The sequence below is a fragment of the Aphelocoma coerulescens genome, chromosome 5, assembly GCF_041296385.1.
Source record: "Aphelocoma coerulescens isolate FSJ_1873_10779 chromosome 5, UR_Acoe_1.0, whole genome shotgun sequence".
Classification (NCBI taxonomy): Eukaryota; Metazoa; Chordata; class Aves; order Passeriformes; family Corvidae; genus Aphelocoma; species Aphelocoma coerulescens.
The window spans coordinates 52,325,774-52,351,395 of record NC_091019.1 but is presented as its reverse complement, the minus strand read 5'-3'; the positions used below and the strand labels follow the sequence as shown (position 1 = coordinate 52,351,395).

Genomic DNA, 25,622 nt, shown 5'->3' with positions numbered 1-25,622 from the left:
AGAGTGCACTCTGAAAGTCTGACAGCTAAGAAATGATAGTGAAAAATAACAGATGAATGTAGAAAAAAAACAAAGTACCAGTACTGTTTCCTGTGAGTGTCCTTAGAAGCTATGCTTCTACCAAATTCAATTACTTTTCCTGCAGCTTTAAATCAATGATGACTTGAAAACCTAAGGTGAGATGTAATTGCTTTTCCCACAGCTGGTGTGATTTAAAGTTGTCTTAAACCGAGGAGAAAAACACTCCTTTAGGTTCTGAACTACCTGTAACCTTGTCCATTTGAAGTAATGACTGGCACTGAATGCAAGTATTACATATTACCGTCGGATTTTGCATGCTAATGCAAATCAAAATAGCAATTTAAAGGTAAAAAAGACAACCAAAAATGAAAACAAAATGAGGTTATTTTATCTCAGGGTATATTCCTTCCAAGTACTGATCAATCCTGGATCAATTTATTTGATCTCTGCTGCTTCACAGTACATCTTAGAGACTAACCTGAAATACCAGTTACAAAAAAGTATCAAAACCTCTGTAAAAGAGCTTTCACTGTAATGTTCTGCTTTTAATGAAAACTAAAGGACGAGAACTATATGTTTCTTAAGCAAAAGCCTGTACATTAATGAGGTTTCCCTATCATAGTCAATGCAACCCATAGTATCTATTCTTTCAGAGATCTCAAATTAAAAACTCTTTAAGCTAGGTGCAAATGCTGATCATGTGGGGTAAATATCCGTAATCCTTATTCATATTGAGTGGCAGTGTGCTCCATATATCTCAACAGGTTCACCTATATAAATTATATGCTAATCATACTGCAATAAAGTAAAACTCCAGAGTTCTGAACTCTGGAGTTTGACAATATTTATCATTTTCCAGCTCTTGGTTTACCTACCCTGCAATTCTTTGGCTGCATTCTTCACAAAGATATAGGGGAGGTGGCTTATCACCCAAAGCCACAGACAGGGATGGGTCAATGCACATCTGAAACGTGGAGAAGGAAAAGGATTAACACTTCTGTTCATTGAAGCTGGCTGAAAAAGTTCAACATGTTAATGCTAGGACATAAAATATAACACAGCTTTGGTACGTGTTAACAGCATTTAGTATTCTGAAAGAAAATACTCAGCATGTGGCATACAAGATCTCAAACTATTTCTAACAAAGATAGGGATGTAAGTGAAAATGAGAGCCTATAAAAAATAGGACATACTTCAGTACCAGTATTATCATTTTCTGAAAGACAAGTACATGTTGTTATACACTGACATCACTTATTCACTGTACACTTCCACTTTTTTTTCCCCAAAGAGATAGCACTTAGAGGATCCATGGCTTAGGACAAGCTAATGTAAAGGTCTAGATTTTTCTTTCCCAACAATGCCTCTTCCAGAAAAATCTAATTTTCAGTCATCGCTGCTTTTAAGTATAGAGCACAACTGCAGTGACAGATCAAAGACTCACAGTTCCCTTGGCAACATAGGTCCAGACTTTGTCTTGCATTAGCTTTTATCCTTTCACATAAGTCAATTACAGAAAACAGTTACAGTTAACAGCCAGCTCCACACACATTTGTTCAAGTGTTTTGTACTATTAAGGAAACACTTAACAGTAGTATGCATACAGTGTATGTTAACCACTATGATCAAAATGTTTCTTACTCCATTCAAGTGCAAGACTTTATAAATAAAGGCAAATACCTCTTTGAATGTTTCTCATCTTTGTTAACCAACTCTTCTATTCAAGACAAAATGGGCTGCATTTTTCTGAGTGATGACTGATCAAAACTGCTTCTGTCAAAATTAGGCTAACAGATCATTCAAAAATATTCAGGTATTTAAGCTGCAAAGCTTGGAACTGTACCTTTTTATATTTTGCTCTATTGTGTTATTAGCCTGAATCTGGTGATCACTACAACATGAAGGAACACCTTTCAGCACTTTTCCTGTGAGAGAGGGATAATTGAGAATGACTGGAGTGTGCAGGAAGGTGGTCCCTTGCAGGACTTTTGAGACAAGTGTCATCGTTATGTCCTATCACAGCCTCTGGAAAAGGCTAACTGAAGAACTGTTTGACTAAAGAAATTATATTAGTATTCAAATTGATGCCAGGAAAATTGGTTGTACCTACATATTTAACTAGATACAAATCAATTAATCAAGTACACCTAACTGTACCATGCTCTGGACTTGGGCTGCTGTTCTTGCTTCTGCTATCAAGTTGTTCTGTGAGCCTGGTCAAATCCTTTTCATTTTCACTACATGTGTGAACAGTAAAGATACTATTTACCTCCCTCAAAGAGGGCTGCAGGAAAGGTAAGTAAAGCTTTATTGCTATTTGCTTTAGGACACATTCCAAGCAAAGGATCATAACCAGAGTAGGTGCATTGTATGAGCTCAATCAGGATACCAAGGTGAACATGTACCTACATAACTAAAATAATGTTTCCTGTGTACAGTAATATTTGTGCACATATCTATACACATATATGTGTTCAGGAAAACATTTACATGGATTGGCCAGGAGCCAGATTAGAATTTTATACAACCATCACCATGTTTAATTTCAAGATTTGTCCCGCAGTAGTTACAGGAAAACCTCATCTTGCTTTAGGCATCCAAAGAACATATTCACAAAGGTCTGGTCCCCTTGGTCTCAACAGGCTTTTCTGTTCCCTTAGCACCTGCTTTTGGTCACCTGCACACAACCACAGCATAGGGCTGGGGTCAAAGTGCAACCTCCCCCACCCCAGACAGCTGGGTTTGGCCCCTGAAGTAACAGCAGTACCTTCACAGCTGGTTTGTTAATCGCATTATGGCATTCAATGTGCTGGCAATGAATAGGATTCCAGGCTGCAAAACCAAAACATGGCTGATTAATAAATGAGAAGAGATATTTATATTCTCTGTGCCTAGCAGTCTCAATTGAGAACAAGATCCTCTTGTACTAAGTAGTATACAAAAATGAGTATGATACAAATAGCGATTCCTCAAGAAGTTTAATAATTATAATAAACAACCTTGAACATACAGGCCTCCTGACTTATTTATGATATAATTAAATGAACCATGGATTCAGCAAGAAAATGGAAAAAGTAAGACACAGACATTCCTGTTGCAGACCCTTCTTGATCTCCCCAACATCTTCAAATAATTAACTATCCTTCCACTCCAGGAGCAAGATGGTAGGAGTAGCTGAGTAAATTCAGTTATATTCCCTGGCAAAATGAAAACTCAGCTGTGACACAGGAAAATGAGTCCAGAGACAGAATTAGCCTTAGTTGTGTAATGACAAGAAGTAAACAACAAAGGGGTGCTCAAATGGCATCACCTGGATGCTCTGCAGGATGCCCCCAGGTCAAAATGCCATGCAACTGCAGATAATACTCATCCCATTCTGGGATATATTAACAAAAAACTTCTATATAAGAACAAAACCCCAGTCTATCCAGTGCTAGTAACAGTTAAGAAAGAATACTATCCTGCTTAGTTTACGGACCTGCTCGCATGGAAGAAGTGATGCAGAACAGTATATGAAGAATTTAATTTTTTTTCTAAAAAGTCAAGAAAATGTATCGACCCTTCAATGGAAGGCTTTAGAACAGATCAGACAAACTTCTATCGGGAACATTCAGGTTGCACTTGAGTTGGTCTAGGGGTCCTCTAAGATTTTTTCCAACCCTTCATTTTTACAATTTAAAATGTCATATTCTGGTCTAGAAATTTTAAAAATGATCAAAACATATGCCATATGACAGATATTACTTGAAACAGGTTGAGACAGACAAGCAGGACAAGCAAGTCATGAGTTGTTGCTAGACAGTCGCCCCTGTAGCAGCACTATCCCATCAGTATCTCTGGGGAGTCTGGCAGACAGAGGACTTTGTACCATCTACCTACTCCAGCTGCATTCCTGACTTTGTCTCGCATTTTCATCCTATAATCAACCTTGAGAATTTATCCATTATACTAACTGCATCTGACATCACCTGACTTTTTTTAATAGTAACAGCCAGATAAGAAGTCTTAGGAACAGCAGCAGTGTTAGCAGCTGGCACAACAAAGGCAACCAAAGCAATAATTGAAAGGAACATAAACCAGAACTGTTGTGAGGCCCAGGCAGCAGTTTCACAGGCCATTTGTTACAAACACAATATTTATTTTGTCTCTTGTCCTGGTTTAGTTATTATTGGGAGTAAGACAACATATTTACTAGCCACAATCTGAGTTTTTATTTTTCATAACATCTTTTGAAAATGCAGATAAACGGATATTGCATGTAGTTATCAAAGTACAATTTCTCAAACAAAAAAGGTCAAAATACATCATAGAACTTTAAAAACATGACTTTAACACTTCTCATAATTCATTTATTTTGGGCTATACAAAACCAGCTGCACTGACCTGTGTACTGCAGTCCTCTGTACTCACTGATTGCCCCAGGGGGTTTTAAATTGGGCCAATAGTGAAATAACATTTGTACCGCTGGAGGTTTAACTTGAGATGGTCCATAGGCTATCACATATAGCAAATCCTAAGGAAAGACATGTACAAAACGGTTATTTTTACAAGGTAACAAACCCCAATTCCATATATTGTACTGCCATTCAAAACATAGCTGAACACACAAAACTAATACATTTCATGCCCTAACAAACTTCCTTTTTATGCTCTTAGAGACAGATTAGATGACCAACTTCAATGCTTCTGAGTTTGATCAGAGCATGCAACAGCAACCACCCACCACCCCACAGTGCACTAACAGAGCAAATTGAATTCCCTTTCTAGCTGTGGAGCAAAGAGGTGAGATACTGATAAACAACCAGATTCAGAGCAGATTCAGAAAACAATACTCACAAATAGTTCTCGCAAAACTTCAGTCCCACAGGAACTGAGAAGCCTGCTCATTATTAAAATTGCCACTAATTGGATCCACAACCACATAGCACTTAGGAAACAGAGCTCTGTTCTATAAAGCATGGAACAGCCTCTGAAAACTAAAAATTAGAGGGACCTTCCTCTCCATAATCCAGAGGGAGGACTGGATATAAAGATCATTTACAACTTCTTGGCATACAGTTGGTTCAATTTTCAAGCCATCTGGTTTTTGTTACTACCCAAGCACAGTCATTTCCACAAAGTATATGATCAAAAACTTACTTTCCATACTTCTTGCTTATATTTCATGAGGCATTCCAATAACTGGCAGTGATACACTGAGAGAGAAAAGAGTATAGACTTAATACAGAAATGGAAACTGAGGTTAGAGAAGTGATGGAATCAGATGATTGGCTTTCTTTGTCCATCTAAAACTCTACGCCTCATTCAAATATTTTTCATTTTAAAGGGCTTGCTAAAGAATCATTGCCCTGAGAGTCATCACAAAATATAAGAAAACCTAATGTTAGTAACTTGTTTCTGTCAAGAAATGCAGGAAGATTATTACCATGAGGGTAAGAGCTTTGTGCACAGCCATGGAGATCTTTTTCAAACACATCTAGTTTAACAATATCTGCTGAATCACTAAAACTTTGTCCCTCTGCCACAACGTAAACAGGTATCTTGTCATTCATCTTGAGGCAGCAATGGAAATCATATGTAACAATATATTAATCCCACATATACGAAAGGTTATAGGAGCCACTCTGCATCAAACAAACATGAGAGCCAAGTGAACTACTTTACCTGTCTGACTTCCCAAAAACCCCAGGGCAACATTTTTCTCTGATGTTTTGAACACAGAAATCACAAAAACAAAAACAGAACATTTAATGAAAAAAACTGACTTCTGCAAGCAGCTTTTAAAAATGGTGTTCTGCTTTTATCTACCTGTGTGAAGCACATTAGCATGCTGTGACACTCCTGATGCACACGATGCAGTGTGGGGTTCCTCCACACACACACCATCTACCCATCCACTTAAGACCAGAGATAGGTGACAGTTGACCATCATGCAATGTAACAGCTCACTGGGGTTAAATATTGTTTTGATTTGGTTATGTGATCCCAGTGGTTTAACAGGGACTGCATCACTTTTGTTTAGGTACTCATAATTACATTTAACTTCTTTATAGTTTCATTAAGCCTGCAGCCAGCATTACCGGTCTTCTTTAGAAAGGCAGTACCAGTTGTGAATTTGGTGATACTTGAATCATTGTATAACACAGTTACTATGAATTTCTGTAGTCAAGGTAAGCGGTATTTCTCTCCAACACTGATGTTAGATATAACATTATATTCTGATGTCAAACATGAGTAGATCAGAGTCTCCAATCCTAGGCCAAATCCTCTTTCTTCATCACAAAGAGATCTCTTATCTACATAATGATTACTTCCAGCATAATGTTCAGAAACCCAAGTTTTGACTAAAATAACTCATTTTACATCCTGTTCTGGATAATGACACAGATTTTTCCCATCATCAAAACTTTTCTGATTGCACTGGACAATACTTCCTGACTGATTGTTTCAGAAAAAAATGATAGTATGTTTCATGTTAACACATACCTGGGTTTGATGTGTACTGCATTGCAATCATCAGCATTGATGATGCAGACAGATTGACATGTGCTGGAACACCTTCTCGTTTTGAAGATCCCACTTAAAAGAAAGGAAAAAATAAATAAATTTTCTATTGTAATAGGAAAGTCAGGTGAGAATAGCATGTAACTGATTCCAACTCGTGCAGATAAAGTTCCTACGGTACCATGTCATGAAGACAAAAATCAAAAAGAAAGAAAAAAAATGCTAAAAAACTAGAAACACTCTGTATTGGGGGGTGAAACACCTTTTCTGGTGGAAGAGAAAGATGGCTAGGTATTGATTCACAGAGCATGCACCTTGTTTTCCAGATCATCCCCAAAACTGCATTAACCAGTTGCCTTCTCAGGCCCTCTCCTTCAGAACCCACAGACAGGACAAAATAACACCACTTGTATACCAAGTGCACCTGGGCCTGGATTGTAGGAGGGGTAAAGAGGAGCTGGAGAGTAAGGAACCAAGAACAAATGGAAAGCCTGCTGTTGAGGCGTACTGAGGAAGGGTTGGGGCTGGTGATAGCTGCTGGTGTATGGAACAGATTACTTCTCAGGGAGCATCTGGTAAGAGCTCAAGTTACAAAGACATACCAGAAACATAGTCCCATAGTTATGTGAACTGTGCTGAGACAGTGATGAACAGCAGCACTGAAGTGTACCTTTTACCTCACACAGAATGTGGCTGGAGCTCCTCCTGGTTTCCTAGGAAGTGGGTAACTGTTAAATGGTATACTTGGGAAAACCCTGCAGAACTTTTACATGGCAACACGGCTTTGAAGGCAAGCTCCTACACAGAGATGTCACATGTATCTTTCCATCCTCACAGCCCTCTCCCAAGCCTGGCTGCCAGGACCCAAATACCAAGCATTTGTGATAGAAGCACAGAACTGTAGCTACCAGCTCAGTGAGCTGTTTTCATCCCTCCCATCTGGCTCTCCAACTGCTTAGGCAATCTCTTGCATCCTCCCTTTCAGTTTGAATCAGAATTAAACACTAAGGGAAGGAAAGGTTCTGCACTTGCCTTGCAAAGGAGCATATAATTCCCAGCAGGGAAAGACAAGGACACTAATTAAAAGAACACTCAAATAGAAATGAAGGAGGGAAGAGAAAATGTAGAATTTCTCCCTGTCTGTTCTCCACATGACCCAACATTACTATGGCTCTCTTCATTGCACTTCATTCATTTATTTTTTAATCTTATCCACACAAATAAGAGCCGCCAAATTATTACAGAAAGGTGTATTTGTATGGATTTAAATTGAAAAATACTTGGCAGCTCTAACTGGGCAATTAAACATGGTCATCAGCAAAAAAGTAGGACAGTACTAGATTAGTAAATTTAAAAAGCAGCAGACTGGTTTCATACAGAAATCTCACCAAAACTGATAGAGAAGAAAGGCAGCATGACAAATGCAAATGCAAAGATGCAATCTCTGTCAAGGGCAGTTGGGGAACAGTATCTATTTAAGTAAACCAAGGATTTGACTCAAACAGTTATTCTGAGGTATAGTTCTACAGATCTGAGGACAGACAGGATATGTCACCACCTTCAGCTGTTCTTTATCAGGTAACAGCAGCAGGAAAATAAGTTTTTAATGCAACATTCTGTTCTTAACACAAAGAGGACGTATTGCACATATGTATGAAATAGATCTTAGCAATTTTCATTTGCATACTGTCATTAGACCTGTCAAAGTTAATAGAGAAAACCTCATTACAATGTATTAAAAAGGACTATTTTACATGGGAAAACTGAGGTACAGGAGAGTTAGGGGAGTTTTCCAAAATCATTGCCTGGTCAAATTAGAAAATACAGGTGATAAATGTGCATTAAATATTAATCTCAAAACACTGGACAGTGCTTCTTTCAGCATCTTCTGCACACTTAAATGACATCACTCTTGATCTCTGTACAGAAGCTGTTCATGTTTTTCCATAAAGGTCAGGAATATAGCGGTAAGGAGGAGACATTCTCACAAAATCACAGAATGGTTCATGTTAAAAGGGACCTCTAGTGATCATCTTGCCCAGTCCCTCTGCTCAAAGGCAACTAGAGCAGGTACCCAGGGCAAATTGTGTTTTGAGCATCTGCTAGGATGGAGAATCTGCAACTGCTCTGGCAAACTGTTCCAGTGTTTGGTCAGACACAGTAAGAGGCTTGTTGGCTAAAACTGACCTAATATTGACCCTAATGATTCTGTCTGCAGAAAATGGTTACATTTCTCACGACTACCGAAGTTCTAACACGCTTTTTGTCAGGTACATAGACAAGCATTCAGAACACACCCCAAGATCCACAATGTGCAGGGACTATGAAATTAAGTAATCACATGACATCCTCAGGGAGGGGAAGTAAAAGAAAGAATGGGAAAAAAGGCAGGGACCCTCAGATTCAGTCCTAACACTTATGGATAGGAGAAATTACAGGCACAGCTATTTAGTACAGAACTTAAAGAGAAAGTGCTGAGTAGACAGAGAGGGAGAAAAATCAGAAATTCATCACAACATCATTACACTGAGAAAAATCATACTTGTACATCCAGATATAGTCCAGATGCAAAAATCACGCTTGTTGCTATTGCATCTATTACTTCAGCAGCAGTTTGACCACTGATTCTGTATTCAAAACTCCCACTGCTGGCACTGAAAGTTCTTTGAGTCTGAAAACAGTGATTTCTTAAATAAACTTCACACTTTAAATGAAGGAAGAATTTACACAAAAACACAGCATAACAAATAAATAAAAATTATAAAACTCTTTCCCTTGGAAAATCAATCACATGAAATTCTTTTATGTATGTAAGTAGACTGATGTTCCATCACTATTCCATGACAGATCAAATTTTGATTCGTACAGTCTGATACTACTATGTGCCAAGACAAAACAATACTAGAATGAGTTCTACTTACATATAGCCATAGGCAGAAAAGACGTGCTGAGATACTCTATAATATCCTTGTGCAGAAATGGAGGAAAGGTAGCTAATGTTGAAATCATTGTATAGGGTAAAGTACTCAAAATATCATCACTGAGAAAAGGAAGTAAGCATGTAGTAGTGTAAAAAATTGATTGCCCAAGATCTGTTGAATAAAATGAAAGAAATATAGAATCATTACAGCGAAAAAGTAATTATGACTATGTACTTTTTTGTTTACAAAACTAAAAAAAAAAAAAGTTCTATTTAAATTCAAGCTTTCCTCTCAAAGTAACTGGGGAAGATAATCATTGCAGACAAGTGACTTCACCCATTTTTAAGACCCTCCTAAATAGAGAGAAACAGTTGTTGAACACTACTCAGAAGAGTTTGAAGGCAATATGAATACTACAGCCAATAAAATAATTGGTTAAAGTCAATGTTGATTTTAATCATGAAGTGATTAATGTATGATGGCTTGAATTTAAGCAGAGATGCTACGAGAATCAGAATTTGAAATGCACATTGTATGGAAGGCCAGATTTTGCAAAAAGCATTCTAGTCTTTATCATTCATGTTAAAATAAGAGTTTTATTTTAATAACCCTCAAGAGTTCTACAAAGTACCTCACATATACTGACTACAGGAAGCATCACTATCTTTCAAACCACATGTGATTAAACTACAGATCTTGATTTCCTGGGAAACCTTTGAGGACAAAAGTGTCCAGAGTTTAAAAGGAAAAGAATATTTATCAAGATTTTCTATACTTTTTCTAATTAATCATGTTGTAACTCTTTGGAAAGGATACTTAATAACAGTGCAACATTTCAAGATCCAAAGGGAAGGGATAGTTTATTGCATATCTGGGCACTGTGGAATCTTTATACTCTCTCCCAAATGAGGAATTGAACTGGTGCCCATAACCCTCTGACAAAGGTTACAGCACTCAAGGAACCCCAAGTTTGAACCTGAATGATGATCCAAAGACATCAGAAGGCCTTTCTCCTGCATGAGAGGCATTACTTATGTTAATTACTCCCCAGCCTTAAGTATGTTACACAGGCCTTCAGTCTCACCTGTACAACTGGTGTGATTTAAAACCGTCTCTGGAAAGCCAGAGAGATCTGTAGCTGTAAACATCCTGGGTCATAGCAAAAACTAAAATTAGTACTCCATTTCAGTGGTTCTGGCCAGCTTTCTATGCAAGGGTCTGACAGACCCTCAATGCTACAGAGTGCTTCTCTCTTGCAATACATATTTACCATTAAACACAGTCTTTTATAACCTGATTGGGCCTAAGCTCAGGATTGCCTAGCACAGCAGTTGTACTTACCCAAACAACACTGATTGTTCTGATAAAAAAATACATATTTCTTTTAGTCAATTACTAAGCTGAGGAAGAAATAAATAACAAGTTTTGCTGCAAAATTTAATTCTCCACACACAAAACCATACAAAATAGCAAGTGATCTCTCCTTGCCCCAAGCATGAGTCAACCAAATTATTGCTGGCACATATTTATCTAAAATGTTCTTAAAAACCTGCAAGACGGTTCACTCGTTCTCCTGTCAATTCATCCTAATGCTTAAAAGTCTTTATCATACAAAGATCTTCTTCATTAAAAAAATTTCCATTGCTGCCATTTAAGTGTATAACTTCTTATCCTGATCAACTACAACCACAAATAGATTGGTTTAGTTTATTTCTCCTCACAGCAACCACATTTTCATATGATAATCACATCTCCCATTTTTCTCTAAGCTAGATAAATGAAATTTTTTGGGGTTTTCTCTCACTGTTCACATTTTCTAGACCTCACATCATTCTTGTTTTTTACCTGGACTCTTCACAAATAGTACATATTTTTCCTGAACATAGACGGACAAATCTGAAAATTTTACTCCAGCTGAGGCCTTGCTAGGGCTGTTAGAATAATAAACACAATGCTTTGGGTGTCTCATACACAAAAAAAATGTTTACCACATTGCTAGAATAATATTTATATATTAGTGACTTATGCTCTTCTCTGATCCACTGTTAACACTCAGAGCTCTCTGCAGTACAAGCCAGTATTACCTCCTTTTCCTTTGATTTTCTCACTTAAGCATAGTATTTTACATTTCTCCTTTGGACATGTTTCAAAACAGAATGCAACTTGCCACAATTACTTGAATCACGTATCTTTCACACAAAGCACATGCTAGTAACCACCTTGATAACACCTGCAAATCCAAGTGCTTTCTCAACTCTATCAGCTAAGCAAAAAATTAAAATATTTAATAACACTAGACCCAGCACAGACTCCTGTAAGATTTCCCATTGGTATATGCTTCCAGCTGCCAAGCCACTCCTAAAGTGTTTTCCTCAGGTGGGGACCATGTCCCGGGTTGCCTATTAGGATGTAAAATGACACAGCAACAAAAATGTGACTAGGGACAGGAAAACCATGCAAGGAGAGCCACTGTGTTGCCATAAGAAAAAATGATGTTTGTCCAATGTTATTTGTTCTTTACAGGTCTTCATTGATTGTTAATTATCACCATGTTATCTATTTAGGAAAAGACTGTTTTGATAATTAACTCCTCCATTTCTAAGAATTGAAGTCAACAAGTCTAAAATGTGCCATGGGCCCTGCTTTTGCAAGATCATACCATTTCCTAGTGCAGAAGCCTTTGATTCAAACACACTGCTGCCAGCTCAAAGGGAATTCATCACTTAACAGAAACAACTTTCCTCCTGAAGAATTTCAACAGCGTTACCAGATAGACAACCACCTTCCTATACTGAGCTATGTACGTAATACATCATAATACCACAATGGAAATTAATATTTGGCTAATACATAGAGACAATACTGGGCTACTGGATCCCAGTATGGAAAGCGTAACAGATTAACAAGCCAGACAGATGCAGAGCAGAACTCGAGGGAAAACAACACAAATACAGCACAGTCACAAAAGAAAGCTTGCAGCTAATTTAAAACATAAGACAATATCGTTTTTCTCTGAGTCAGACAGAGATGCTGCTACCGTTTTTACACGGGAGTATTTTAAAACCATCTCAAAGCACAATTACCATGTTTTTTTCTTCAATTAGATATATACTATATTCTGTGTAGAGATGGACCTTCACCAGAACACTCAATCTGTGTATTTTTAATAGGCCAGATACACATTTGCAAGCTCTGTGCATTTTTAAGAGACCCACCCCAAAAAGACAGTCTGAAGTTATTCCAGCAGATTCAAGTCAAAAATCTGGGTAGTTTTACAGCCGTGCAATTTTTGTTACATACCATTGAGTTTTCGTTACATTCCACCAGCACATCACTAAAAATCAGACAACCTCAGAATTCAAATCCACATTTAGCAAAAAAAAAATCCTTTATTTAAGAAAGTCAAACCAAACACTTGGATATAAATGCATCCCAGGAGATTTGAAATCCAGATCCAGGTCAGTTTAGGCCCATCTCTTCTACTGCATATATGCACCACTCATGGATTCACAGCACTGGAATCATTCAAGGGCCTGCTTACCATGTTGCCCATGTTGTAGCAAGGGAACTAGATCCAGCAGTGTCACCAGTGTCACGTAAAGTCCTTGATAGTCCAAAGATGGGTAGTCTGATAACTGAGCATCACGACTTTGCTGGCCACGTTCAGATGGAGCATCTCGCAGGACGCTGTAAAGGAGGGAGCGAGTAACAGTAGGGTTGATGGAACTGACCTGTGGTCTTAGAGATGGGGTGAGTGGGAATGGCACAGGAAAAAGACACATGGTCATGGGCACTGTCAAATTGGAGGCATCTTGATTCTCCTTCTTCCCTGTGCGGGACAAAATGCTGTTGGGGGGACAAAGAAAAAAAAGAGACAACAAAGACACAAAGAACAGCACATTACATTGAAATGACACTATAAAACAAATAATAAAAGACCAGATACATCCCACATAAGATGCAATCACTACCAAAACCAGCATGTCTACAAATCTAGCAACCATTTACTTTCATGCTTCAAGGTAAGAGAATTAAAAATTGACATCTAGGAAAATTTCATTGCATCTCATGTGTTATCTGGTTCATAAGGAGCAAAAATATAAAAATGCATGTTTCAGTGCCCTACCCATGTTTCACAGTTAAGAAAAATTCTGAGAATTAAAAGTGTTTAGCTGTGTCAAAATAGGCTGGTATTTTGCTCTGAGATTCTGAGGATTTTGAGAGATTTATTTTTTCCCCCCTATAATCTTTTGAGCCGAGTGAAAACATGCAAAATATAGGTGTGGCACTTGCAGAAACATGTTTTAGCAAAGAATAAACATGTGTGTTTGTTAAGATAGTCTTAAAAAGCACATGTTTATTGCATTAAAATAATGTCTGTATGTATTTTATGATACTGTTTCATGACCACTCACTCAGTATCATTTGAGATAATGAAGTTTAAACAGGCACATGGATTTAGAAATAATATAATATTTCTAAAATGTTAACTAAACTACATTTGGAAAAGTCATAAAATAATATATAGTAGATGGTCTTTAGCATATGTTTGTGAGCTAATGATAATGGTTGTTTATGTGTGTTTTTAATTTTGCCCATGTTTAGGGAGGAAACATTTTGCTTTATGAATACAAACACTCCTTGTGTAAATAGTTACCTTCAAAAATCTAAGGGCTAAGCAAGCAAGACCAATTATGTAACTGCAGATCAGACAGTATGTTACCATACACTCCTGCTGTTACTTACGTTATTATTCAACAAAACTCACTATAAACTAAAGGAGAGATAATTTCAAAAAATAAAAAGAATTTAGTGGGAATCAAAATAGAGGCTATACGTCAACCAGCTTGTTATGTAGTTTTAAGAATGTTGCAAACATGGTTGTAAACATGGTAATCTAATTTATTAAAAAAAAATAAACCCCACTATTTTAAATAGAAATAAATTGTCACTTAAGCAGTGTTATATTTTAGTTATCAAGCAATTATAGGGTTAGTTCATAATCTCCATATGTGCCTATAAAATATAATACACCTTTTAAATATATTAACCCACACACAATGTTTTTTTTTTCCTTTTTACAGCACATTTTTGCACCTCTCAGTCATTGGGATTTCCAAAAGCAGTTCCTGTTGGTTTAACTCTGTTCCCAAAGTCAGTGTTAATGGTTATAAAAGACAAGTCAGTAGCACTAAGATTTCCACTGACTCATGAAGAGCAGAATTATGTCAAGAGAGAGCACTTCTGGAAACCTCTCTTCTCTTTAACAGTACAGAAATCCCTATCATATAATCACCTCAGCAAATCTTACCTCCAAGTCAATTCAACAGTTTACACAAGTAAGCCAAACTCTTGCTAAGGTGCTTATAAGACAAGGTATCATTCATTTGCCACATATACAAAACACTTTTACAAAAACAGTTCTTTGCCAAGTGGCTACTATCACATGGCTACATGGCTACTATCACATCACCTTGCAGTCAGAGATGACAGACACAGTCTGTCTTAAGAAACTACTTTTTTGTTTTTTGGTTTTTTTTATTGTGCCTCACATATTTGGCAGATTATTTTGGTTTCTGTTACCCAATGTCCAGTAAAAGAAATGGGATCACTAGCACAGTGGTGTTTATGAAATTGTATCAGAAGATCACCTAATATCTAGTATGACTTTAAAAAAAAATTATCAGAGTGCTGATTCCTTTTAATTTGCTTGATGTTCATTTGCCATATTTTTCAGCTTATCTTTAGAGATATGAAGGTACTACACTATACTCCTTTCTTGTCTACCAACAGATAATACCAATTATGCATCCCTTTACTTGCCAAAACATCACTTCAAGTGTGCTTATTTCCAGAAAGGATATTAATCCTTTCTTTTTACACTGAGCTATGGGCCCATCTCTGGATTAGGTGCCAAAGCACGCTTATTGTATCTTGATCAGGGCATCCTTCTGTTTAACAGTAATAAGACAAGATCTAAATTCCAGCTGTAACCACACCAAATTTATTAAAAAACAAAACAAAACAAACAAAATTTCATGTCCAGGCTTTTGCCTGACACATGTTTTTTAAAAGCAATAAACAGAAGAGGCAAAACTGAAAAGCTAGGAAGTCCCTTAAGACCAAGATACAATGACTGCAATTTGCTTCTGTTTCAATTCAAACCAAGTGTTGAGAATTTGGAATATCTGCAAATCATAACTCCATACTGAATTTACTCCATACTGAACTTGCTCTGCAATAAGGGGCAAAGCTACCAAGGCTTGTTTCAAGATGTGTATATCTTTGCTGCAAATCTATCCCAAAATTATTGCCTTCCTGGAAAGGTTTCCTAAAATGTGTACAAGTGAGTTACATCTCACCAAGGCAGCAAAACAAGCCTGACCATTAATTAGCCACCAAGGCCTTTATAACTATGCCTCACATAAAGTATTTTGCTTAGAAATACATATGGAGAATTTTCTTCAGGAAAATGTGAAAGAATAAGTTTTTTTGTGAGATGTTTATTGAGCCTTAGATCATTCCTCAAATGAGGGAGAAATCACTGAAAATGAGTAGGGCATGAAACAAATTCATGCTGTAATGTAAAGAAATGCTTTTCCCAAAGAGAAAATTAAAGAAGAACTAAATGAGTCAATGTGCTATGCATTGTGTATGGTGATTTTATGTGATGTTTGTTATAGAAATAAGGAGTTTATTTTTTTCAGCCATTCCACATCTGTTCCCCCCACCCCGAGCTTGCAATTTATAGAGGCTGCGTACAGAGCAAAGGAGCAAATTAATCTCTTGTGCCATCCATCTTTAGTCAGCAAAATGATACCACATATGAATGTGATTCTAAACAGTGGGCACATCCCACTGAAAAGAACACAGTCAACGTGTCCTTAACATGGAAAAGTAAAAGTGTAATAAACAGTAAAATCTACTTCTGTAAAACCCAATCATCATGTGGAATTTCTTTGACTATTCCTCCATTATTTCTACTACTATACATGTTCATCAAGAATTGTTTGTCCTAAAAAATTCAGCTGCAAGGAGAGCAGACAAACTGGGAAGTATTTTTAAAGTTATTTTAAAATAGTAGATGGTGACAACCAACCTAAAAGCTCCAGAAATCAACGGGCATTTTTGTCACGGTTGTATCAGCATTCTCTTAGCAGCCCAAATTCATTGCATATGCTCTGTGTTAAGCTAGAAAGATTATTCTCCACCATGTACTTCTGTGATTGATGTTAAACCTTGTACAATGGAGTCTCAGTGTAGGAGGCAGAAAGGAGACTCAGCATGCAAAATATTCAAAGAAATTTTTGAACACGCTCTTCAGAAAGGTTTTTAACCAGTCTGTTTAGTTTTAGGATAAATCTTGCAGAGATCTGCACACAGTGGGTGGGAGTTTCCTTCTTTCCATCTGCCACACTAAATACAGGGTGTGTTGTTTTGCTTTTTTATCCATCTTCTTTCTTAGTATCAGCAAGCATATAAACTTATACTGGTTCAACAATAGCACTCAGTCTTTGACCCACAGTTTAAACTCCCCAGTTACAGGGGTTTAGAACGTGAATTTGACCTTGATGAGTATCAGAACTCCGTCCCCTTAAATTTAGATCAAGTCCAGGCATTAATTTCTCATACCCTTTTAGTTCTGAGGCTGATCAGATCCCAGATCATGAAGGACAAAGCCATTTGTGTAGGTTTGTGTATCAGATATGAGTATCACTTCTGCCCCATGAGGTTCAGCTTTATCAACAAGAGGATTTTGGTTCAGTCCCACTCTGAACATGAAATAAAAGAAAGGGAGTTGCTCGATTGTGCAATTGCTGCCCCGATTTCTGATCTGCTCTCATAGTTGCTAAGTATAAAGCTTTTTCAGTAAGCCCAGGAACATCACTGCTCCTGAGTGTGAAGAATTTATCACACAGGACATGTCAGCTGTACTGTCTAGAAACATGAAGACCATGGAGTGCTATAAAGATGCTTTCTTTAAACAGCACACTCTAAATCTATCCTGACCAAGTGAACTTCTGACCAAAAAGAAACATATCTCATTACAGCACTTGGTAGTTAACAGCTGAAAGAGAAAATATTCAGAATCAAGTCCAACTTTCTTGCTTTAACAGCTTAAAAGCTCACAGTATTTAAGCAAAAGCTGTCTTGTCATAAATAATCTTACTTAAATGCAATTTAAGTGTTGCGCAAATAATCCATCATAACAGCCTGATGTGGGAACAGAGACACGTTTCAGAGGTATCTATAGTGACTCTTTGAACATATTTTCCCACTGCTCAATACAATGAGACCAAATTTCATTTATTAATCTTCAAACAAGAAGTCCTGCTGGCTGCTATAAGTTTCTTCAACAGTCTAAATGAGGAGGGAAACAGATCTGCTCTTGAAATTTTCAAAAGCAAGCAGGAGGTTTTCAAGTTTGCTGTGAACAGGTGTTCCACTAAAAATTATTTCTGTCTATGTGTCTCTCCTTCTTATAAACAGGGTCAAGAAAATTTTGATTTGGCTCTTTGACTGTTAGAATGAACTGTTCTCATTCTCTCAAGTTTAAATTCTTGCTTCTCAACTTGTATATATCATAGGAGTCTATGTACAAATATATGAGTAAATTGTATTTTGTTAATGTTTCCTCCTCAAATAAGGCAAACAGCTTTATTTCCAAACTACCTTCTGACAGCATGGACAATCTTTCCAGGTATAAATCAGGAAGCTATGCACAAAAATGCAATTTTAACTGCATTCTTCTGTATGTGAAAACTAGTGCCAGCCAAAACCAGCAGATAGAAATCCCCTCTTCATGGTCAAAAGCCATTTTAAAAACAATTTGGAAATATGAATCCACTAGGCAGCACTGTGGAATGTACATTATTCCTAATGAAGTCTCACATTTTTTCCTATATTTTTTAGCAAGACAAGAGGTAGTATTTCCTGTTCATAATGTATTTTGCATTTACGTAGTATTTAGTACTATATATTATTACTAATATTAGACTAAGTCAAAAACTTTGGGTCAGAACAATCCTGATGTGGTGTTGCCATGAAAATCCAGATCTGTATACAAACTTTGTGTCTACTCCTATTGTTCTAAGGGACTGAACCAGAACCCAAAACAGCTGAACTACGGCACAGTAAGAATCCAGTTCTGCTTGTCTGGCTCATCACTCTGGGATTCTGAGGCATCAGGACTGTCAAGGAGGTCATGATTATACACATCTAAAACTCTACAGGTCAGAAACTCCTTTCTTCACAAGTTCAGCATGTCTGTGCGTTCAGCTAAGTCTTAGGAGTGCCAAGCAAATGCATAATCAACCAAGTTTATTCTAGAATCAGCCACTCAATAAGGGGCTTAACTGGGCAAATTGGGCAACAGCCACTGAAGAGATTTGTTCATACCATCTTTTTCTTAAATTATGCTCTGACTCTTTTTGGCTGACCATTGATACATTAAATCTGGAAACCAATACAAAGCCAATCAATATCTCCTACAATTCTTTAGCTCTTTTTTTTCAAGAGCATTAGTCAAAACTTACCTCAATAACGTCTGAGAAAAGTATTTCAGAGTATTTGCAATGTCAGTTCCAGAGGGCACAGGGTATATGTTGTGGAGAACCCGGTTGTGGTATTCTTGAAGGTAACGGATTTTGGAAGCAACTACATAAAAGACAAAAAGACAAACACAGAAACTTTCATTTAGGTTTTTTGCAGACTTTGACAGAGTCATGTCTGTTTCTTCCTTTTCCTTTTTTTTTTTTTTAATTTAAGTGTTAAACTCAACAAACAGAAAAATCTCTCTATTCTTTCTGTTCTGACTGAATAAATTTTAAGAGTACCAGGGAGAACACATGGAAGTGAATTTCTGCATCTGTATTAGGCAAACAGTGCTAGCAAATTAAAAAATATATATTACCACTCTGTACTTCTTCCATGTCTCCAAGCATCTCAAGATTCATTTATAATGAATGAGTCATTGGATCACAGGAGGTTCATGTGAGACAGATAAGTGTTTCTATTGCCAAAGCAGAGATATCAGCTAAGACAGAGAGACCTGGTTTGATTTACTGTAGGCCATACATTTACTTTATGCAATGAACTAAAGACATGAAAAGAGCAAAGTGTCTGCTGTTTATTTGTCTTAGGAAGTGTGATCAACCAGATGAGGGGATTTCAAAGAGCAGTAGCAGGTGTACACCTTCACTCAAACCATTTTTTGTTGTATTACAAGTAACAGTGGGTTTACTTTCTAATGGGATCCTTGTTCAGTATTGGGAAAAAAGTGATCACCCACCCTAGTTGCATTGCCTTACATTGCCTATACAGCACAAGACAGTCTCATGTAGAGACACCTACACACACCCAGCACTGTGCTCCATTCAGATTAATCAACTCTGCTGAGAGACAGAGTGCATTGGCTGTGACAGAGAGCTGCTCAGCTGTGCTGGACTGCAGACACAGCCTCATGAAAGCACAGCTGCCTGGGAACTCTTCATCATGGTAAAAGTGCACCAAGACTGTAACAGGCAGTTGCTTCTGAATTGTTTCAGCCCTTAAGCATATGGATTATAACAGTGTTTCATTACACCAAGATACACCTTGCTCCCCTACAGGGCTCCTTCAGTGTGGAAGATAAATCATGCTTCCTAAACAATCAATTAGTCAACACTTTGTTTTATTCTCATGGTCAAGTGGCATTTATTAAGGTATGAATACCATTAAATCCTCCACTGAACAAAAAGGTACTAACTTTCTGAGATACATCACTATGCCTCTCACTGCTGAGATATCTGAACAGTTCATGAACATTCTGATTTTCTCCTGTGCCACTGGCAAGTTGAATGAGATGGGGTGACATTGTATCCATATTAGAGAAAAAGACTGATGGACAGACACCAAGAGCAAAATGTCTGCAAATACTGTTGGAGGCTCAGCTTAAGATACTGAAAGCCATTTTGCCAGTATAGGTAACAGTACATACTGGACTTCCATAGCCAGGAAACAAAAGATTCAGTGAGTAGTTAGCCACACAACAAATGAGGTTTGACAATTTCAAGTCAATTATCCATAAAATGAGGAACTCTCAAAAAATCATCAAATGAAGAATGCCGTTTTCTTGAATGCATGACAAGATATCCAGCCTTGCAGCACCCAGCCAAGGTCATTCTCTAACTCATTTCGTGCTGTAAGGACTGCACTCCCCACTTCCTGCAGCAAGTGAAGCTTCTACAGACAGAAGTCTCCCTCATGATATTACCTGGCTTCATCACAAGGAGACAGCCCATCATGTGACTGAAGGGCTGGGGCTTATATGAAAACAGCAAGCAAAAATGAGACCAGGGACACTGCCATAATGCATATGCAAAAGTAATACACTAAAAATGCATAAGCATCTTTAGTTATTTTTCCTCATCTTTAAGTCTTTTACCTCACAAATTTATTTTAAGGTCACATTAATGAATAATCAAAAAATCAATCACATTACTTTTTCCCCTCCCCCTCAAACAACTGAAAAGACAAATTTCATCATGCAGACTCAGATTGCCTCAGGATAGCTGGGAGCAAGATCAGAGCCTTTCAGGCCACCACACAGGCTTGTGGCACATAAACTGTGCTTTGCAGGAGGTTATCCCATGTGAGAGCAGCCATAACCAGCTTCCTATACAGCCCCCAAACCACTGGGGTAGTAACACCTGGGCAGGATGTGTTTCACTCCACATTACAGAGGTTGACTTGAGCAGCCCAAGACTGCTTTCCCCTTTCCATCTCACACTTCATTCTTTCTGCCCACTAATCTCAGTTTTAGTCCCAGATTTGCAGGCCATCTCATCAGATTATTTAAATGGTAGGCATTTGCCTTAACTGTCAAAAAAAGCTGATTTGGTTTAATTTCTAGATTAAGAAAGCAATGACTTCCTAAATGTATTTTGTGATGTTACTTTCTCTTGTCAGGTGAAAAAAAAAATGAAACCAAGTATATTTGTAAAGGACACAGACTATGTGTCACAGTACCCAACTAAGAACAATTCACAGCAAGGTGCACAGATTACTGTGGCTGCCATGGTTTGCTGTCAGATATCTGTAAATTAAATGGATGAACAAAATGCCAAACATGATTACAGAATTCAGACCTAGATGTATTTCAGAGAGCTGTGTGCTTCTCTACAGTTACTAACTTTCAATACAGAGCATAGGGCTATCTAGAATCACTTATAATTGCTTTATTTTAAAGACGGAAATGCATTTATTTCTATTAATTGCCATTGTGCAATTGTATCAGGCAAAATATCAAAAGAGAAAACTTATTTATAAAGCCTAAATATTAACACTAGCTTTAGGCTAAAGTTTTCAGCCTCACTTCTCAGTTCTGCTTCCCAAAATTCTATCCATTTCAGCACAGCCTCCCAGAACACAAAGAAAATTCTGAAGGAAAGCCTCAGAGCAAAAACTTCCCCAGCTTTTAAGTTATAGGATGTGTGTGAATGACCCAATTTTCTGAGTTTCTGAGTACCTGAAGACACACTTCAAAAAGTGACATCACCCTGTGGAAGTACTTGGCCACTGTCACAGGGTCATCCTAAAAAACAAATAAGTATCTCTCTAGGATCTACACAGACTTCACTAAACTCCTCAGCCCTTGTGTAAGCATTGACTGAACCAAGAGTGAAACCATTAGGAGTCCTCAAAGCTTTGGCTTTGGCTGCTCCACTGTTCTGGAGGGGAATAGAGCAGGCATCAGGCATTCCCAGGACATTACTTACCACAACTAAATACCAATTACTGCTATTTAAGGTGAAAAAGAATTCATTTTCTTTGAATACAACAGAACACGTGAGGCATGCTGCAAATAGTCAAGTGATGAAAGCCACTGTTGATACATCTAGCACGGGATACAAGATGTGTGTGGTTACAAAAAAGGGAAGCTTCTCCAGTCAACTTCCCAGACTGACACCATTTTACCTGTTGTTCATACAACCTGCCCAAGAGCTGTGGTATTCATGTTTAGACCAGCACATCTTCTGTTCTGTTCAGTGTGATTCCTCAGTCGTAGTGTTTCACTGGTAAACTGAGATTCATTATGACTTGAGTCCTTCTCAAGACATTCTGGTTCTTGCCTGTCACTCAGAGAGGGCAACAACAGCGACAGCTGGGGTTTGACTGGTAGTGATGTATGCACACCAACACATCCTTGTCAGAGTCCATTGCTCAAAAATTGCAGGTGAGGGAATCTTGAAGTTATGTAGAGATAAAGACATTTAGTAATGCCGTAAGAACTAGTCAGGGATGTAGCCTTGATAAACAAAATACATTCAGCAGGTTAGAATGCAAAGGATATGGCCATTAACCAAATACTCTTCCTGGAGTATCATGAAAAGGAACATTAGGAGGCAGAAAGATCTGAAATCTGGACCCCAAGTAAATCTTAAAATAGAGAGCAACAGGGACATGGCAGGCCTAGATGCAGTGTCTTGAAAAGTACAAAGGGATGAAAAGAAAAAACAGCCAAGGATAAAATAGGAAAGAGAAGCTCAAACAACAGACCAAAAGCATTAGGAATGGAGGAACAGAGAAAGCAGAATAGAAGAGGAAGATAATGCTGTAGCCAGTGCTGGGGAAAACAGCAGCACAAATCCTTCCACATGGCAGTGTGAAGGAAGTGTAATTAATGTATAAGTATCATGAAAGAAGAAACAGTTACAGAACCCAGGTGGAAGGTGGGGAAGGCAGCAAAAACAGAACACTACAGATCCAAACACTGCACAATTCAGGGCTTCTGCACAGTCAGAACATTGTGTCTCTATTTATGAGGCTAGAACTGCACCTCTACAGCAATAAATTAACATCTGCATAATATTTTTAAAGCAAGATCATCCATCATTATAAATAAGCAGTAAACCCTAAAGTAAAAAAATACAAGGTATTATTTTTGTTAGACCAGTTCAGCATAGACATCTATAAACACAAGGGATCCTCCTCAGTGACCCGGAGGAAGAAGAGAGGAAGTCTCAGCATGTGAAGTGTCAAATCATATCACGTCATCATGACAAACATCAATCCAACCTCCTGGTCACAGACTGCCTGTTCATAACCATGACACTGTATCAAGCTAGAAAGTAGCTTTGACATGGGTGATGAGCTTGACTACCCCGAGTATTTCCTTTTCAGCCTCCCATCAGGGCTCTTGCAGACACACCAAGGTGTCATGAGCAACAACACTGGGGAGCACTGCCATGGCCCAGATGCAGGTATCCCAACCACCATGTCATCTAATCATGCTCTGATCAGATCTAGCCAACATGGTGGTTAGAACACCCGTGACCAAGCAGAGGCACGCTGGCCGCGGGCAGGCGGATGCCAGCACCTGGGGGAATCCTGCTGGGACACCGGCCACTGTGGCAGGCAGCCTGTGGGCAAGACACAAACACCCAGCCTACATTCACCCTAAAGGTGAGCGGCACGGGCACGAACGACAGCACGCTCTTGTCGCTCTATCTCACTGCAAGACCACCTGCAAGGTGGCAACGCGTGCGTCACCCCTGCTCTCGCAGGTGGCTGCATCCTTTGGGACAGGACGCAGCGCTGGCAGACGGGGCAGGCTGGACCGCTCCCGCCGTGGGGCGGGGGGCCAAGTCAGAGGTCTCAATATTAACTCTCACGCCCGATCCCTCGTTTCCCCGGTCGGGTCCCCGGCTCTGCCTTTGCACAAACACGCCGCCGCCGCCGCCCCGAGCGGGTCGCCCGGCCAGCGAGGGGGTCCGGGGGCTGCGGCCACCCAGCACCGGCGGCGGCTCCGACAGAAAGAGCCAGAACGCCGGCAGCCCCCTCCCCCTGCACCGCCTGCTCGCGGCCGCCGCAGAGCGCGGCAGGAGCCCGGGCAGCGCGGCCCCGCCGGGGCGGCGGGCGGGCGGCGGAGGGGCAGCGCCATCGGCGGGACGGCGCCCCGGCCCCGCTCCCCTCCCCTGCCCTCGGACAGACCCCGGCCCGGCGCCCGCCCGGCTCCCACTCACACTGCTCCGCCTTGGTGGACATGCTGCCGCCCCTCTCTGCCCCTCGGCGCCGCGGAGCGCCGGCCCCCGGCCGCGGTGTCGCTGCCGGTGCCGGTGTCGCTGCCGCCGCCGGTGCCGCAGGGCTGCGGGCCGGGGAGCGGCGGGCGGGCGGGACCGGGCGGGAGCGCGCTTAAAGGAGCAGCGCGCCTGGCGGCCGCGGCAAACAGCATCCTCGGGAGGGACGGGTGGGAGGTGGGACGGGGAACATGGGATGCCATGGGACGCCATGGGATGCCATGGGGAGGGGGAGGCCGGCTGGCCCCGGGGCGGTCCTGAGGCACCCATGCCAGCGGGGCTGTGGCCCCGCCGAGCTTGTCACAGCGTCGAGTTGAGAGCTGCCGAGCCGGAAAATCTTGATAAGCTTCGGCGGTACTCCCGGGACCGCTAGGGTGGCCGGGGCTGCGGAGGGGCTGGCGGTGCCCTCGCCCGGCCCCGCGGGAGCGCACTGAGCGAGGACAGCGGTGGTGGCACTGCCAGGGGCTGTGCTGTGTTCTCCGCGTGATCCTTGGCATGGAACAGGACGGCTGTTCCCTTGAGTACTTCTCCCCTCAACCCCTGGGCTCCAGCTGTGTACCCCAGGCAGGCGGGCGGGCAGTCAGGTGCCTCTGCCCGGGTTTCCCCACCTGTTTCCATAGTGCACCAAGCACCTCGGAACCGCCGTGCCTTTCCCGAGGAGACAAGGGCTGCGCTCAGCCCCGACTGTGTCACTCCTATCACCACATCCCAGCCATGATGACAGCTTCAGGACGAAAGTGGGATGAAAAGACCTTTGTCCAACTGTGGTGGGAGTACAGTAATAACAATAAAATTCATTTGCTCCAAGAGGAATTATTTCACCTCTGTGTGTTCTGTCAGCTTCCCCAGCGTCCTGAGTTGTCCTTACCAGGTCTCAGAAATGAAAGGTTAGCTATGAGTTTCTTCTCCAAAATTTTCCAAACCAGTTTTTTAGATCCTCACACCTCTGAAAAAGCTATGTGGAAGGAGCAGTATTTCATCAGCCAGGGCATGGGAGTCTTGATGTTTACACACAAAAAAGTCCATTGCAACACACTCTCCTCAAAATTCTGGGCTGTGTAAGATGAGTAGGCCTGTACCAGTCAAAGAGAACTGTGCTGTGGAGGTGGAGGAAAAC

General features: G+C 39.9%; 1 protein-coding gene across 8 annotated transcripts in view; it reads right to left on the bottom strand.

Moving 5' to 3' along the window:
- UNC79 (unc-79 homolog, NALCN channel complex subunit) overlaps positions 1-24,567 on the bottom strand; it is a 136,611-nt gene extending 112,044 nt beyond the window's left edge. For 7 of the 8 annotated variants that reach the window (XR_011151457.1, XM_069018138.1, XM_069018140.1 and 4 more), the window contains exon 1: positions 897-983. Coding sequence is in view for 1 of the 8 variants with exons in the window: in XM_069018144.1 (XP_068874245.1) it covers positions 897-985; positions 2,789-2,853; positions 4,405-4,534; positions 5,161-5,216; positions 6,508-6,600; positions 9,447-9,617; positions 12,988-13,292; positions 18,983-19,103; positions 24,452-24,473 (1,052 nt within the window). In the remaining 7 variants the exon portion in view is untranslated. Of the gene's footprint in view, positions 1-896; positions 986-2,788; positions 2,854-4,404; positions 4,535-5,160; positions 5,217-6,507; positions 6,601-9,446; positions 9,618-12,987; positions 13,293-18,982; positions 19,104-24,451 lie in introns of those variants that run through there. The other variant, XM_069018144.1, reaches the window with a different exon arrangement.
- Between the last annotated feature and the right edge of the window lie 1,055 nt (positions 24,568-25,622).